We start from the raw sequence: 13,235 nt of genomic DNA on the forward strand, positions 1-13,235 counted from the left end.
TCACAATATTAGTTTTTAGGTACGAGTATCAAATATTCTTTGAGCTCGAAGCTAATCCTCTGACCCTGTTTGGTTTGCGATAGCTAATCTAATTTGTTATTCTTAAAACTATATTTCTAAATTAGAGTAGGGAATCTGGTTATAAATTAGAATAGGTGTAGTAAATATTTTTGATGTGATAAAAATTTAAAGATAAAAGTATTAAGAAGTGAAAGTTACCTTTAATATTCTCGGATTCAACTTAAAATTAAATTGTTATGTTTTGTAGATATGTATAACAAGTATGCAATTTAATAAGATAGATCCGTGATGGGAGAGGAAAGACGGATTGGATTTGTGAGTAGAATAAATTTAACAATATTTTTTTATCTAGAATATAATTAATTTGATAATGTAATATTTGATTACCAATTTAAAATAGTACTTTTAATCTAAACAGAGAAATTTCCGATCTGGAAACCAAACTGAGCGTGCGGGCCATAGATATTGTGATTGACGCCTTCTTTTCCCTGCTCTCTTATATGTACTGCTTGGGTTCTGATAACTCCCCAATTATTGTAGTTTTACTTAAACCGTGGAAACGTTATCCTTTCTACCCTCTAAAATTCTTAATAGTTCCTCCTGTATGATAAAAAAACATAAACAAAGATAACAGAGCCTAAGCAGTTTTACCAGACTAACGCAAATAAGTAAACACCCTTATTTGTGTGTAGAACGTAGGGATTAGTGAGGCATCCATCTCTCTCTGTACACATCAAATTCGTCAACGGTTTTGTTCACATGGATGGTTTTTATTTTTATTTTTTATATGTAAGCCTCCTCATCATGTTTCAACCCTGCCACTGCCCCTGCCCCTGCCCCTCCCTATTCTTCTCAGCTCAACTACAATAACACTTACATTGTCCTTGCTACCCTGCGACATTGCGACCTCCACAAGCAGAGCAGCAGCATGCTCCGCTGTACTACCATTAACAGCACCAGGGAACATCATGGCTGCTCGCCCACTTAGACAATTTCTCGTAATCTTGCAAGCCACGTCGTTGGATACAACGTCCCACAATCCATCACTTGCCAGGATGAGGAACTCGTCGCCCTCCGTCCGGTCGGTGACCGTCACCTCCGGCTCCGACGTCACGTAGGGCTTCAGGTAGTAATCCCCTGCAACAACATCGATCAATCCAGGAGATTTTACTTGTCGCAATAGTAGTAGAACAATGCCCTTTGCAAGAGCCTGCATACCTATAGATCTAGAGGTGGCTAGAACTCCTAAGACACGGTAACCGTTCCAGTTTATAACTCGCCCCCCTGCGGCTTCCACTCTTTGCATTTCGTCGGGCCTCTCGGGCTGCAAAGTTTTGTAAAGCTTTCTTTCGTAAATATCACATACGACCAATTTGTACAATGATGGGAGGTGAAACTAATGCAGATCAATTAAACGATTAACTAAACTAACAGACCTAGCAGAGAATAAGTCGTAGTTACCTTGTGGTCCGAGGTGAGGGGCACGGCGACGCCGCCACGCGACAACACCGCCCTCGAATCGCCGCAGTTCGCCACCACGATCCGCCGCCTCCCCACAACTGCCACCACCGCCGTCGACCCAACCGTCATCTCGTCCTCCTCTTCCTGTCCCTCCATTACCGCCGACACCTCCCCGTCCACCCTCGAGAAGCTCGCCGCCATCGCCTCTCCCCATTCCCCCTCCTCCCGCCTCGCTATCTCCTCCGCCAGAACCACGTGCATCCTCTCCCGGCACACTTGCGCTACGCCCGCCCCGCCGTGCCCGTCGTAAACCCCAAAGAAATCGTACATCTCCTCCGGCCCCGGAGATCCGGCTGCGAACGCCGTCGCGATCGCCACCGTGTCCTCCATCTCCCTCCTCCGCCCGATCACCGATACCGACCCGTACGAAAGCCTCGGGAGCCCCGCCACCGCCGCGGAATCCTCCTCCTCCGACGAGGGGGGGAAAGCCGGAACCCCATCGCGGGCACGGATCCGCTTATCGGGTTCGGACTTGCCGCCGTCGGATCTCATCCTCCTGAGCTGGATCCGCCTGCGACGGCCCGCGCCGGCGCCGGCGCCGGCGGCCGCGCCCGCGCGAGATGACTTCTTGCCGTCCATATTGCCACCGTCACAAGTAAGCAGCCCACCTTGATCGTTTTCCTCTTCCGCTCGTCTCGTTTGTTAGAGGATAGCAAGAAGATTGCGGAGAAGTGAGCAGAGGAGAGGCGGAAAGTTTAAAGCGTATTATTAGATAGTAGCAGAGGGTTCAAGTACAGCCGTCCGATTCTCCCGGAGGTGTGGGTCGATGACACGTGTGGTCGCGGTGGGGAAGGCGTACCTAGACGTGGGTCTCGCGTGAGAGAGACGTGGACGGCAGAGATTGAATCCTGAAGCGCACGTGGCGCCGTGGATGGGAAGTTAGTGATTCGGCGTTCTGGTGTGGCTCCCCGATCTCTGATGGGATGGGGGGTATGTTTCTTACTGACTGGAGGATATCGAGGATTCAGCTATGGGACGCGTGTCAACCGCTTCGGGACTCGGCGAAGAACACGCCGGGGTCCAGGTACAAAGCACCTCTATGACTACGGTCACTGTGGGAGGAACGTGGACCCCCAGAGCCCCTGTGGCTCGTTCCAAACATTGTACCCACCGATATCGTCAAATTAATCAACTTTTTTCTATTAATTTGTTATTTATACTAACTAAATATACCCTAGATTTTATTTGGACTAAAACTCATCTAGTCACGTACCAATGAAATTGTACTGGAACACTGCCAATATTAGAGGAATAAATGTAGCAGCGAGTGGCATTTTTATATTCATTAATTATACCTAAGATTCCCTGGATTATTGCTTCGTTTGGTCATAGGATAAACTGGTGCTTTACAATTTATTGGATTCTATCTATTTGAGATCCTCTCTGGTCGTTTAAATCCAAAGGGACAGAGCACAATATCGATTTTGGGCCTCAAAAGCCCACTCAGAGGTGGTGGTCTAAAGAAGAGGATTATATTATTGAAGATAGTCTTCGCCAATTAAATCTTACTTTTAATCTTCTTATCCAAATTTAAGGGTATTAATCCACTTAAGGTCTCCATTGTTACCAATCGCAATCCAATCTCTACGTTTGTGCCATATATAAGTGCTAATCTCTTAACCTAGCCAGACCGGTGATGAGACCCAAGTTTGAAGTATACCCGAGCCGAAGCGGTCGTGCCACTTTCTCGCTTTGCCGCGTGCCAGCCCACCGGCCCCACCGAAGCGGAACGCTCCCCCTTCACTCTCCTTCCTTCCTTTCCCTTTCCAGCAGCTTCTTCTTCCTCTCGATCGCCGAATAAGGATTGAAGAAATATCGAAGATCGCTTCTTAATCTACTACGTCCATCTCGAGCTAATCGATGGCTCTTCGATCCTAGAGCTCGTCTATTTGATCATCAACTACTTCTACTCCGTACGATCTACCTCTTATCGATCGATCGTCACCAAAGGTTTGCGTCCTTCGATTTGAATCGAATTCTTTCGTACTTTCTTCGATCAAAGTGTTACGAGTGATTTAGGTGTTCGATAAATTTTGAGAACCGATAACGATCGGATCTGAAAGTAACAAAGGGATCGTTTTCTTTTCCCCTTTTTCTGTTTGCCTTTTGACGGAAGAAAGGTTGTGGCAATGTAGGCTATCGTTGCGAATCTTAGATGGTTTCCGATGGCGGTTTAAAGAATTCGGTAGTTGGAGCTGGAAATCAGCGGGATACAGCTTCTTCCCGGGCGGAGAGGCATATTAGAGGCTCGCGTGGAGATCTGGATGAGAAGCTTGGGGTGAGGCATCCTTTAAAACATCGGAGGTTCTTGGCGGGTAGAAAGATGATGGTGGGCTCGGGTGCGGCGATGGAGAATGGCGCCGTCACCAATGCGTCCTCGCACGACAAGGATCAGGTGGATGATGGTGGATATGCAAGTGGAGGATGGAAAAGGTAAGGACTCTGGAATGATGGTTGTCGTGGAGCTTGTACTCTCTAAGGTTGCTTATTGTAATCTTATTTTGGTAGTTAATGCTGACTTAGTTGTTTTAGGCTATGAGACATGCTTGATGTTCCTCTTTCCGTTGAGTAAATTAGGATCCTTCTTCTTTGCTGTTTTCTAAGCTTATCATTCCTCTGCTTGAAATTTTAATGGTCTTCAGTTGGCTTCCGTATAATGCAGTGTTAATTTCAGCAATAGGTTTTATAGACGATGATCTTACTGCATAATGTCGGGCTGGCATGGTCATTCATTCCCATAGAATATACATAATATTCTCAATTTTACTCGGCAAATATAAAATGGTGTCAATTTTGAAAGTCATGGGAGCATCCATTTTCAGCAAAATTTCAATCATTTACATATATAATATGGATGCAGGATAAGCAATATTGTTCTGTTCCATATAATTGGATAAATTTTGTGACAAATTTGGTCAAGAGAGAGACCTCAAGAATTCTGGAAATGTTGAAGGCTGCTTAATACATTCAGAAAGTTTGAGGACCTCAAGAATTATTTACTTATTTAGGAATTAAGTAAACTTGAACTGGCCAATTTTATCGCTAGCAGAGTGGACAAAATATTAGGGATAATATTTTATTAAAAAGATAAACAGTCCTCAAGCTTAGGATATTAATCTTTTATAGCAGCTTGTAGTGTCACCACTTGCACTTAAGCATGTACAGCATATGTCATATAATACTATCTCAAGAGAGAGGCAGGAATTACTCATTGCGTCATTGTAATTGAAAGGTCACCTTATAATGGTAGTCAACACAATGTTTTGTGATACATCAATTATTGTCTCTACAAATTTGTTGATGTACCACAAAATAATTGCAAATGGTTTTGTTCAAGAAAAAACTGATTGGAGTTGGAAAAGTAAAAACTTACTATTCCACAATACATTGATGCTTGGTTTAGCAGTTGTGATTTTCTATAAGAATGGTATAAGATCTAAAGAAGGAATCATCGATGGATGGATTTGATGTCATCATGGTTTGAGATGGAGAAGTTCGTTCTTTTATCTATCAGTATTCTGTCATCTGTTAAAATGGAATTACCTTAGAGTTCCAATAGCAGGAGAAATCAGTTATCTTGATTTCAAATTGTTGGATGGAAGAAAAATAATTAAGCTACTAATACAAAAATAGTTGCGTAACAATTTATTTTGTCTTAAATATTTCATGAACTATAAAACACCATATTCCAGATATCTGTTTCTGTCTTGAATAGGTCTGGTGATAGCATTGCCGTGAAGTAGCTTATGCCAACCATACAAAAATAGTTATGTAACAATTTATTTTGTCTTAAATATTTCATGAACTATAAAACACCATATTCCAGATATCTGTTTCTGTCTTGAATAGTTCTGGTGATAGCATGTGCCACGAAGTAGCTTATGCGAACCAAATATATGTCTATAAAGCTACAACAACTTTGCACTATTAATTACTTGCAAGCAATAACTGAAATACACATAAGCAGTAAGGTATGCTCTAGACTTGTCCTCTATTAATGTAACCATTATTATTTACGTCTTAATAATCCTTCAATTTCTAGGAGCATGATGCTGTATACCAAATGCACTTACAGTCCATTTGGGGAAGTAGTAACTTTTACATGGTAAATTTGCATGATGCATTGAAGAAACATGTTATTGTGCCGCATCACTAATAGATATTCAAGTAAAACAAAGATATGATTGATACTTTTAGTACTTAAGTTGAAGTTCCACCAGAATCGATCCTTTCAGCCAGCTGGTGGTCTCTACTACCAACGACTTGTTTCCAGACATGGACCAACAATTTCAGTCAATTTCTTCTGGTTCCTTAACTGTATTGGCAGCACAAACATCCTAAAACCTTCTGAAACGGGTCACTTGCGAAATTTTAAGGGTTTAGTCTGATCAATAAGTTAAAGAGTTGGATTTGTTACCAATTTCGCTCCATATTAAAACCTGACCCATTAAAGATAGAATTATCATTTCTTAGTCAACTATCAAACACACGCACACAGAGCAGAACTCTCTGCTGTCATTATACTGGTGTCTTTTTGTGAGTTGCCACCTATATGCCCAGTTACCTGCAATTTGTTCATCTTAGACAGGCTTGGCCAATGGTGTCAAGTATCAGCACCTATATATTTTGTAGCAACCTTTCAGCATGCAGAAAATCTCAAAGATAAACACAAGGCTGTCCATCTGATGCAAAACCAGATTTTGTTCAGAATCTGATTAATTCATGAATTATTTTATCAACAAACTGACAACTTGATACAAGCCATTGTCTTACAATTTCCAAGCTTTGCTTAGATCCTAAAGATCTGTAGCTATACGGAGACCTTGATTTGCTTTATAAAGGTGTTCTCCCTTGTTAATCCCATGAAATTTTTTATTTTATGTTTCAAGTTTGGCTATATAACATTAGAGTTTTCTTGACTGATCTTTTGCTCTATATAATCTCATTTTGCTTATCTATCTGCACTTTTTTTGAAGGTTGGACCAATTGGATTTATGCATCACTTGACTTATTTGCAGTGAGCATGGAAGCTTGAGCTATGGATATTCAAGCTTCAGGGGAAGGAGAGCTAGCATGGAAGACTTCTTCGATGCAAAATTATTGAAAATTGATGGAGAAAATATTAATCTTTTTGGAATTTTTGATGGTCTGGAATTCCTTTCAGTCTTTCACTATAATTTTAACAGCTCTGCTGGAAATAAGTAATTATTGATGATATGGTACCACAGGACATGGTGGATCACGTGCTGCTGAGTATTTAAGGGAGCACTTATTTGAGAACCTCATGAAGCACCCACAGTTCATGACAGATACAAAATTAGCCATAAGTACTTTCAAGTCTATGATTTAGTTCTTAGGCATGCCAGAAATTTTTTTGTGGGCTAGAGTTTAATTTATTGAACATATGTTTCTTTATGAAAATTGGCAGGTGAAACCTATCAAAAAACTGATTTGAACTTCTTAGATGCTGAAAGCAACAATTTGAGAGATGATGGGTCGACAGCATCAACAGCAGTTTTGGTTGGCAGCCATTTATATGTGGGAAATGTTGGAGATTCACGAGTCATAATATCAAAAGCTGGGAAAGGTATTTCTCACTTTCAGTTGTAATAATCAATTCTCTATTCGTTTTGCATAGGTTTATTATTTGGAGATTCATGACTAAAGATATTGCTCTGCTTTGGTGACTACTGTACTGTTTTAACTACGTGAGGTTTAATCCCCTTCATGAGTGTGATTAATACTTTAACTATGTGAGGTCTTTGATACTCGCAAGTCGTAATATCAGATGTTCTGCTTTGGTGACTGCTATACTGCTTTACCCAATATCCAATACATATTAAGTTCTTACTCAGACAGAATTTAAGTACACAAAATATGTTGAACTCTATCGTTAGTAGTTTGTTACCTTTACTGGAGACAAATTGTTAAGTGAAACTTCTTATATGAGCTACTTAGAAATAAAATGGCAGATGTACCATAGCATATCATTTATATTACGGTTCCTTATAACATGGATCCTTTTATTATTGAATACTACACAAGAGAATGGGTGAATTAGTCATTCAGTCCTTTTCCCCTACTGTTGTTTTAGACCTTTGCAGCTTATGGAAGTCTTATTTTGATATAAATCCTTGCTGTAACTTCCCCCTGTTTTGGTTCCTTGTTTTGATATTGTCCACAATTCCTTATATGCACCTCCTCCCATTCACCTCTCGGACATCTTACATACCTGTCATTGATGTTATAGCACGAGTTGTTCCCCCCAATTAACACATCTTTCTTCTTGCCTGTAGCAATTGCGCTCTCAGATGATCATAAACCTAATAGAAGTGATGAGCGCAAGAGAATTGAGAATGCTGGAGGAGTAGTTATATGGGCTGGTAAGTCTTATTCTATAGGTATTCTATCCTTTCATGCTACTAGTTGATTGAAGTGTGTAAATCCAAGTAAATCTAGCTATTTCAATTTCTTCTTTCCAGTCGCATGTATCAATTGATGTTTGAAATATTAGCCTCACAATTCACAAGGTACCCTGTTTAATCCTCTTTTTGAGATAAAAATAGTGCACTTCATGCTATTGTGCTTCCCCTGTCTAGGATATTGCTGTGGACAAAAAATTGTTCCTCATGTATAAGATGGGCGCCCAGAATGATCTCGTGTCAAATCGTATGATAAAAGTATGATGACACACATAAAGTTACTTAGTGCATATGGAAGATTTTAAGTTAGCTAATTAAGAGAGTAATTGACATATTTTGACTTCTCCTTGCAGTCAAACTCTAATTGGAACGGATATTATTTTCCGTTATTTTCTTCCCAATGGAGAGTGGACATGTTGGACAGTAGAATGAAGAACTGTTTGTTGGTTGTTGGATCTTGCTTTTGCAGGTACTTGGAGGGTGGGAGGTGTATTAGCAATGTCACGTGCATTTGGAAACCGCCTTCTGAAACAGTTTGTTGTAGCAGAACCAGAGATTCAGGTATGTTAATGTCGTATAAAAACTTCTTTCTCTCAACTTTGTAACAACCTTGATAAATGCTGTGAACTTTGAAGATTTGGCAAGAGAAAAGCATTTTACTCGTAATTTGCCGTTTGCCTAGTGAGCATTTTGATACTTACAGCTGAAAGTTAACAAATTCTGGATATTCTTCTGAGGACTTCCTTTAGCTCACTTGGTTGCAACAATCACTAGATAAATTGACAGCTGATGTACCCAAATAGTTTCTTGTGCCGGATGTTTATAGCAGCATGGTTTTTTGAGCCACAAGCAAATCACTTCAATAACATTTTTATCAGGAACAAGAGATAGATGATGAATTGGAGTTTCTGATTTTGGCTAGTGATGGACTGTGGGATGTGGTGTCAAATGAGGTATGCTTTATTGTGGTCTGATACCGTTGGTTCACTTATGCAGATCTGTGCATTTACATCTGTGTACAAATTAATTTGAAACCTTTCTTTGCCTGGATACCTCGGACAATAGTCATACTCATCTTGTTCTTAAACCTGTCAAACAGGAAGCTGTTTCAGTTGTGAGAATGGAAGAGGAACCAGAGGCTGCAGCTCGGAAGTTGACAGAGACCGCCTTTTCCCGTGGAAGCACTGACAACATAACATGCATTGTCGTAAAATTTCACCATGACAAAATGAATGTTACTTATCCATCAGGTGATCATAGTTGATATCACGGTTCCCAGTATTATATGTGTGTTTTGCAATCACGGTAAGGCATATGCCACGTCTGTGTTTATATCTTCTACATGAACCAGACCTGCGTCTCTCATGGTTATTGATATCTTTATTCAGTTTGTTGTGTTAAATGGCCATCTGTATAATACCCGTTCCTTATACTTATGATCTCGAACCTAATTGTTTGCAAGGCCATATATTCATGGCAAATATTGGCCACAAGAGCTGCCTGATAGATTGATTAAAAACTATATATATATATATATAAATATATATTGTGCAACTGGGCCTCATTTACTTTAGAAGTAAAATGTAATTCTAGAATAATTATTTTTATTTGTTATTATAAAAATGAGTTTCCATTTTAAAAATAATTATTTTTATATTTACTGATATTTTAGAATAAGGCTGTAAGAATCATAATACATCAAAGTCCATAAAAAATTAAAAAAATGTATTTCATTTTTTTTATGAATAAATATTTATTGATATGATATAAAGTAGATTGATGAAATAGATATTCAGAATAAACTGATAATTAAGTTAGTGTGTGATATAAGATATAATTTAAATAAATAATGTATACATTCTTGAATAAGGGGTTGTATTTTAGTTGTTGAAAAAAAAAATTTATTCCTAAGAGCGACAGGGAGTTTGATGAACTAGATCTTGTTTTTGAATGTGGTTGGAAGCAAAAGACGGTGACAACTCGGCAGCTCATCAATCTTATTAGATGTTTAGCTTCTCAAACTGGTAGGTTTTGATAAATTGACGTCAATTTTTGACAACCTTGGTATGCTTCCATGGGTCAAAGGCTTTGATTTTATAAGTCCCAGTGGACCCATACCTAGCCGTGTGCTCTCCAACAATCTAATCCTAATCCAGTTGTACTTCTACTGCAACAGCACCTATAGAGATGCAATTAATTTCCCTGCTATGACTAGTCTCAGTTATATCTCCAATCAAATCTATCGATCGTTTGAAACATTCAAAGATGTATATGAAAATCCCTTATTTATATACTACTTCTATGTTCTAACTATTTTGCAATTAAAAACTGGACCCAATTCCCTCTATCAGAAATAAGTTCGTCCCTGCTAATATTAAATATTTCGTCCTTAATTAGTACTCTGACTCTCCAATTAATCTTCGCATTTTGTTGCATTCCAATGTTCTGATGCTCATTCTTAGCCAATTAAAGATCCTTGAAACCTTGTCGGCCATCTATAACATTTAAGGTCTAATCTTTCATTGAAAAGTACTTGATGAATATAATATTATCCTAAACAGTCTGATGCCAACTACTAATTATTGCTGTTACTGTTGTGGTAATAGCTCCTGCTACGACGCAAAGTATTAAACCAGCTACTTATCTCCTGGACGTATCTTTAGTGTCTAACCACGCACTTGATACTAGATCGAGTTCAATGAATAAAATACACTATACAGTCGACCCAAAATAGTTGGAACTAACAACTTATCATTATTATTTATTCCTGATACATTTATTTAGTCCACCCTTTGGCCCAAATCTAATGAACATATAAGTCGATTTTGACATAAACCCTATAATTTTTTTTTTCTTCTTCGAAGTAATTAATGTTTTGAATGTGTTAATATACTATTTTCTTCACCTGGTCATATATACGGAAAAATAGTCACATTTTCCGAATCTCCATGCACCAACTAAGAAGTATGGGTTACGAAAAGTGATCGTTTGGCTCTATGCGGCCAGCGTTTGCCACGCGGTCCTCGTTGTTCTCACCGCGTTGAGATTCGCCTCTCAGAATTCTCGCGTGGACGGTGGATGACCACCACTCGAGGATCAACACGTCGGCATTCGTCTTCCTTCTCCAGTCCTCATCATCGTCTTATCTTACTTATCTGCATTCCGCCATGCATTTACCCAATTCCACCTCTTTTGAACCCAAAGAATTTTTCGTCAATCGCCGGTGCGAAAGCCGCAAATATAAATGTCAGACTACCTAGATCGACTAACTTTTGACAGTTTTACAAGGAGAATAGATTAATCTCTTTACAAAAAGTCAACGCGATATCCATAGAATCACCTTTCAAAATATCTAGAAGGAGAAGAATTTTCGTAATAACTTCAAAATGTAGGTGAATAAGGAAAACTTTTATATATATATATATATATATATATATATATTTTTTTTTTTTTTTTTTTTCTTCCAATCATTCCTTTTCAAATGGCAAAAAAGAAGTCAAAACGCTTTGCACCCAATTGTCTTCGTTGAGAAGACAGTCCAAATGCGCAAGACAAAAAGAAGAAGAAGGTTTGGCTTCACATGCAAGATGGGTCCCAAAACCGGTAGATTTTGCTTTGCTTTTTGTCTCCACGTTCTTAATTTGGTCGTTTTTGCAAACTTTGTATTATTAAATGGTCTTGCATATATATAGAGTTCTCTAGTAATAATTTATATACCTATTGTAACCTAACAACTACTTAAAAAGAGAGTGAGAGGATTAATCATAACCTAATATGCAAGATATGGTCCTGTGGACAATTAATGCCAAAGTGATGGGGGAAGTTTTAGTGGACTTTGCTGCTCTTTGATGGAGATCTAGAAGAGAATTAAAAGTCATTGTTTGGAGGATTATATTTGTGGATGTGAAAGGGTTGTTTTGGCTACTCGGCTCAACTAAGCCACTCCATTTGACTCGGCTTGTGAGCTTCTTGGCTAACAAGAATAAAGGTTTAGATGCATTCAAAATTGTTTGTTAACACTATTGGGAAGCCTCCAAGAAAAGATAGATATATAGTTTCAATCTATTAATTCGCGTAGGAGTATAAAAAAGAAGCTCTTTTTTACTCCCTTGATTGTTTGTGAATATTAGATTAAAAGCATCATCCTTGTTGTGAAACACAAAAATTGAAAGATTGAGAAAAATATTAGCTTTTAATTAAGAAAATAAACTGACTTGAACTGTATCATTTGCCGACGATCTATATAAGATGACGATAGATAGAAGACTCAAATTATCATTTAACAAAAAGACTGATTTTTTATTTAGATTTATAAAACTCTATCTTTAAACAAATAGAGTGGAATTTTGAGTGCTAGAACCGAAAGATATAAGCAAAACGAAATTGAATTTACTGATTTCGATGCTTGAATGTATAGAATTAGGTCGAAATCCATTTTGCAATGTAACAACCTTTGATTGTGATGTGTTTTTATCGATCACGTCTCTCCTTTGAATACCAAAATATTCACAACTTCTTTAACTTTATAAAATAATATTATTTTCCTTATCGAGCATAGATGTCTTCGTAAGATTTGATTTTCGGTCATCATCTTTAAATTAACTAGTTGATAAAATTTTAATCATATTCTAATTTTACTCACCAATTATTCTAAAAACTTAAACTAATAGACAACAATATTATTAGAATAGTTAAAGAAATATAATCAAACTTCAAGAGGTATAATTAGAATGCTAATTAATATTTGCTGCCACAGTTATCTCTCTCTCTCTCTCTCTCTCTCTACACCATATAGGAAATTAAACTTGCAACCATCTCCCATTGTCATTAATCATCATATATATGCATCATATAAGCTAATAAGGTCCACACAAAAAAGTTGTGATAGAGCACTGAAGCTGTGAAGCAGATGAATTAAGTATTCCATCAAAGACCATGTGGGGTTTTAATGGATGTATTTATTTTCATCATCTTTAGGATCCTATCAAGATTTTATGCCAAGGGTTAGCTACATTGACATTTGAACCACAAATTCATGACCAGGTTTCCTAATTAGGAAATTATATGGCATATTCCTCTGATAGTAGATTTCATTGGCAAAATCAAAAAGAAAAACCCAATACTTGCAAGGACAAAAGTGTTACTAATTAAGATCTAAGTGAGGGCTCTTTGCATTCACACTCAGTGCTTCGAGAGGTCTAGATGTAGCAGCACCGCGAGTTATAGTGTCAACTATAACTTGCATGTCTACGTATCATTCCATGGCAGTAG

The 13,235-nt window shown here is 38.3% G+C and overlaps 2 protein-coding genes across 3 annotated transcripts; one reads left to right on the forward strand and one right to left on the reverse strand.

Annotated features, from left to right (window-relative positions):
• Positions 1-759: 759 nt before the first annotated feature.
• LOC140789222 (probable protein phosphatase 2C 8) lies at positions 760-2,246 on the reverse strand. The gene is made up of 3 exons (XM_073138826.1): positions 1,483-2,246; positions 1,240-1,345; positions 760-1,158 (listed from the first exon to the last, which is right to left on the reverse strand). Exons 1-3 carry the CDS (start codon positions 2,119-2,121, stop codon positions 824-826), a joined length of 1,080 nt encoding a protein of 359 aa, XP_072994927.1. The 5' UTR covers positions 2,122-2,246; the 3' UTR covers positions 760-823.
• A 928-nt stretch (positions 2,247-3,174) lies between these two features.
• On the forward strand, positions 3,175-9,366 carry LOC140788332 (probable protein phosphatase 2C 7). 2 transcript variants are annotated; one of them, XM_073137544.1, is made up of 9 exons: positions 3,175-3,492; positions 3,678-3,975; positions 6,561-6,688; positions 6,771-6,869; positions 6,971-7,129; positions 7,839-7,925; positions 8,434-8,525; positions 8,843-8,917; positions 9,064-9,366. In XM_073137544.1, the coding sequence occupies exons 2-9, from the start codon at positions 3,698-3,700 to the stop codon at positions 9,226-9,228; spliced, it is 1,083 nt and encodes a 360-aa protein (XP_072993645.1). In that variant the 5' UTR covers positions 3,175-3,492; positions 3,678-3,697; the 3' UTR covers positions 9,229-9,366. The 2 variants fall into 2 exon arrangements, with proteins under 2 accessions (XP_072993645.1, XP_072993646.1); XM_073137545.1 differs by having other exon boundaries at positions 3,314-3,492; positions 3,663-3,975.
• Positions 9,367-13,235: the final 3,869 nt, after the last annotated feature.

The sequence above is a fragment of the Typha latifolia genome, chromosome 5 (genome assembly GCF_019914945.1).
Source record: "Typha latifolia isolate L0001 chromosome 5, TyphaL0001v2, whole genome shotgun sequence".
Taxonomy (NCBI): Eukaryota; Viridiplantae; Streptophyta; class Magnoliopsida; order Poales; family Typhaceae; genus Typha; species Typha latifolia.

What these genes read in the sequence shown, in the direction of transcription:
- LOC140788332 (XM_073137544.1), top strand. Translation starts at nt 3,698, where the DNA reads ATGGTTTCCGATGGCGGTTTAAAGAATTCGGTAGTTGGAGCTGGAAAT. An exon ending in AGGAGTAGTTATATGGGCTG is followed by an intron (nt 7,926 to 8,433) that starts GTAAGTCTTATT and finishes TTGCTTTTGCAG; the next exon opens with GTACTTGGAGGGTGGGAGGT. An exon ending in TAGCAGAACCAGAGATTCAG is followed by an intron (nt 8,526 to 8,842) that starts GTATGTTAATGT and finishes CATTTTTATCAG; the next exon opens with GAACAAGAGATAGATGATGA.
- LOC140789222 (XM_073138826.1), bottom strand. Translation starts at nt 2,121, where the DNA reads ATGGACGGCAAGAAGTCATCTCGCGCGGGCGCGGCCGCCGGCGCCGGC. An exon ending in CCCTCACCTCGGACCACAAG is followed by an intron (nt 1,346 to 1,482) that starts GTAACTACGACT and finishes AAAACTTTGCAG; the next exon opens with CCCGAGAGGCCCGACGAAAT. An exon ending in AGCCACCTCTAGATCTATAG is followed by an intron (nt 1,159 to 1,239) that starts GTATGCAGGCTC and finishes ATGTTGTTGCAG; the next exon opens with GGGATTACTACCTGAAGCCC.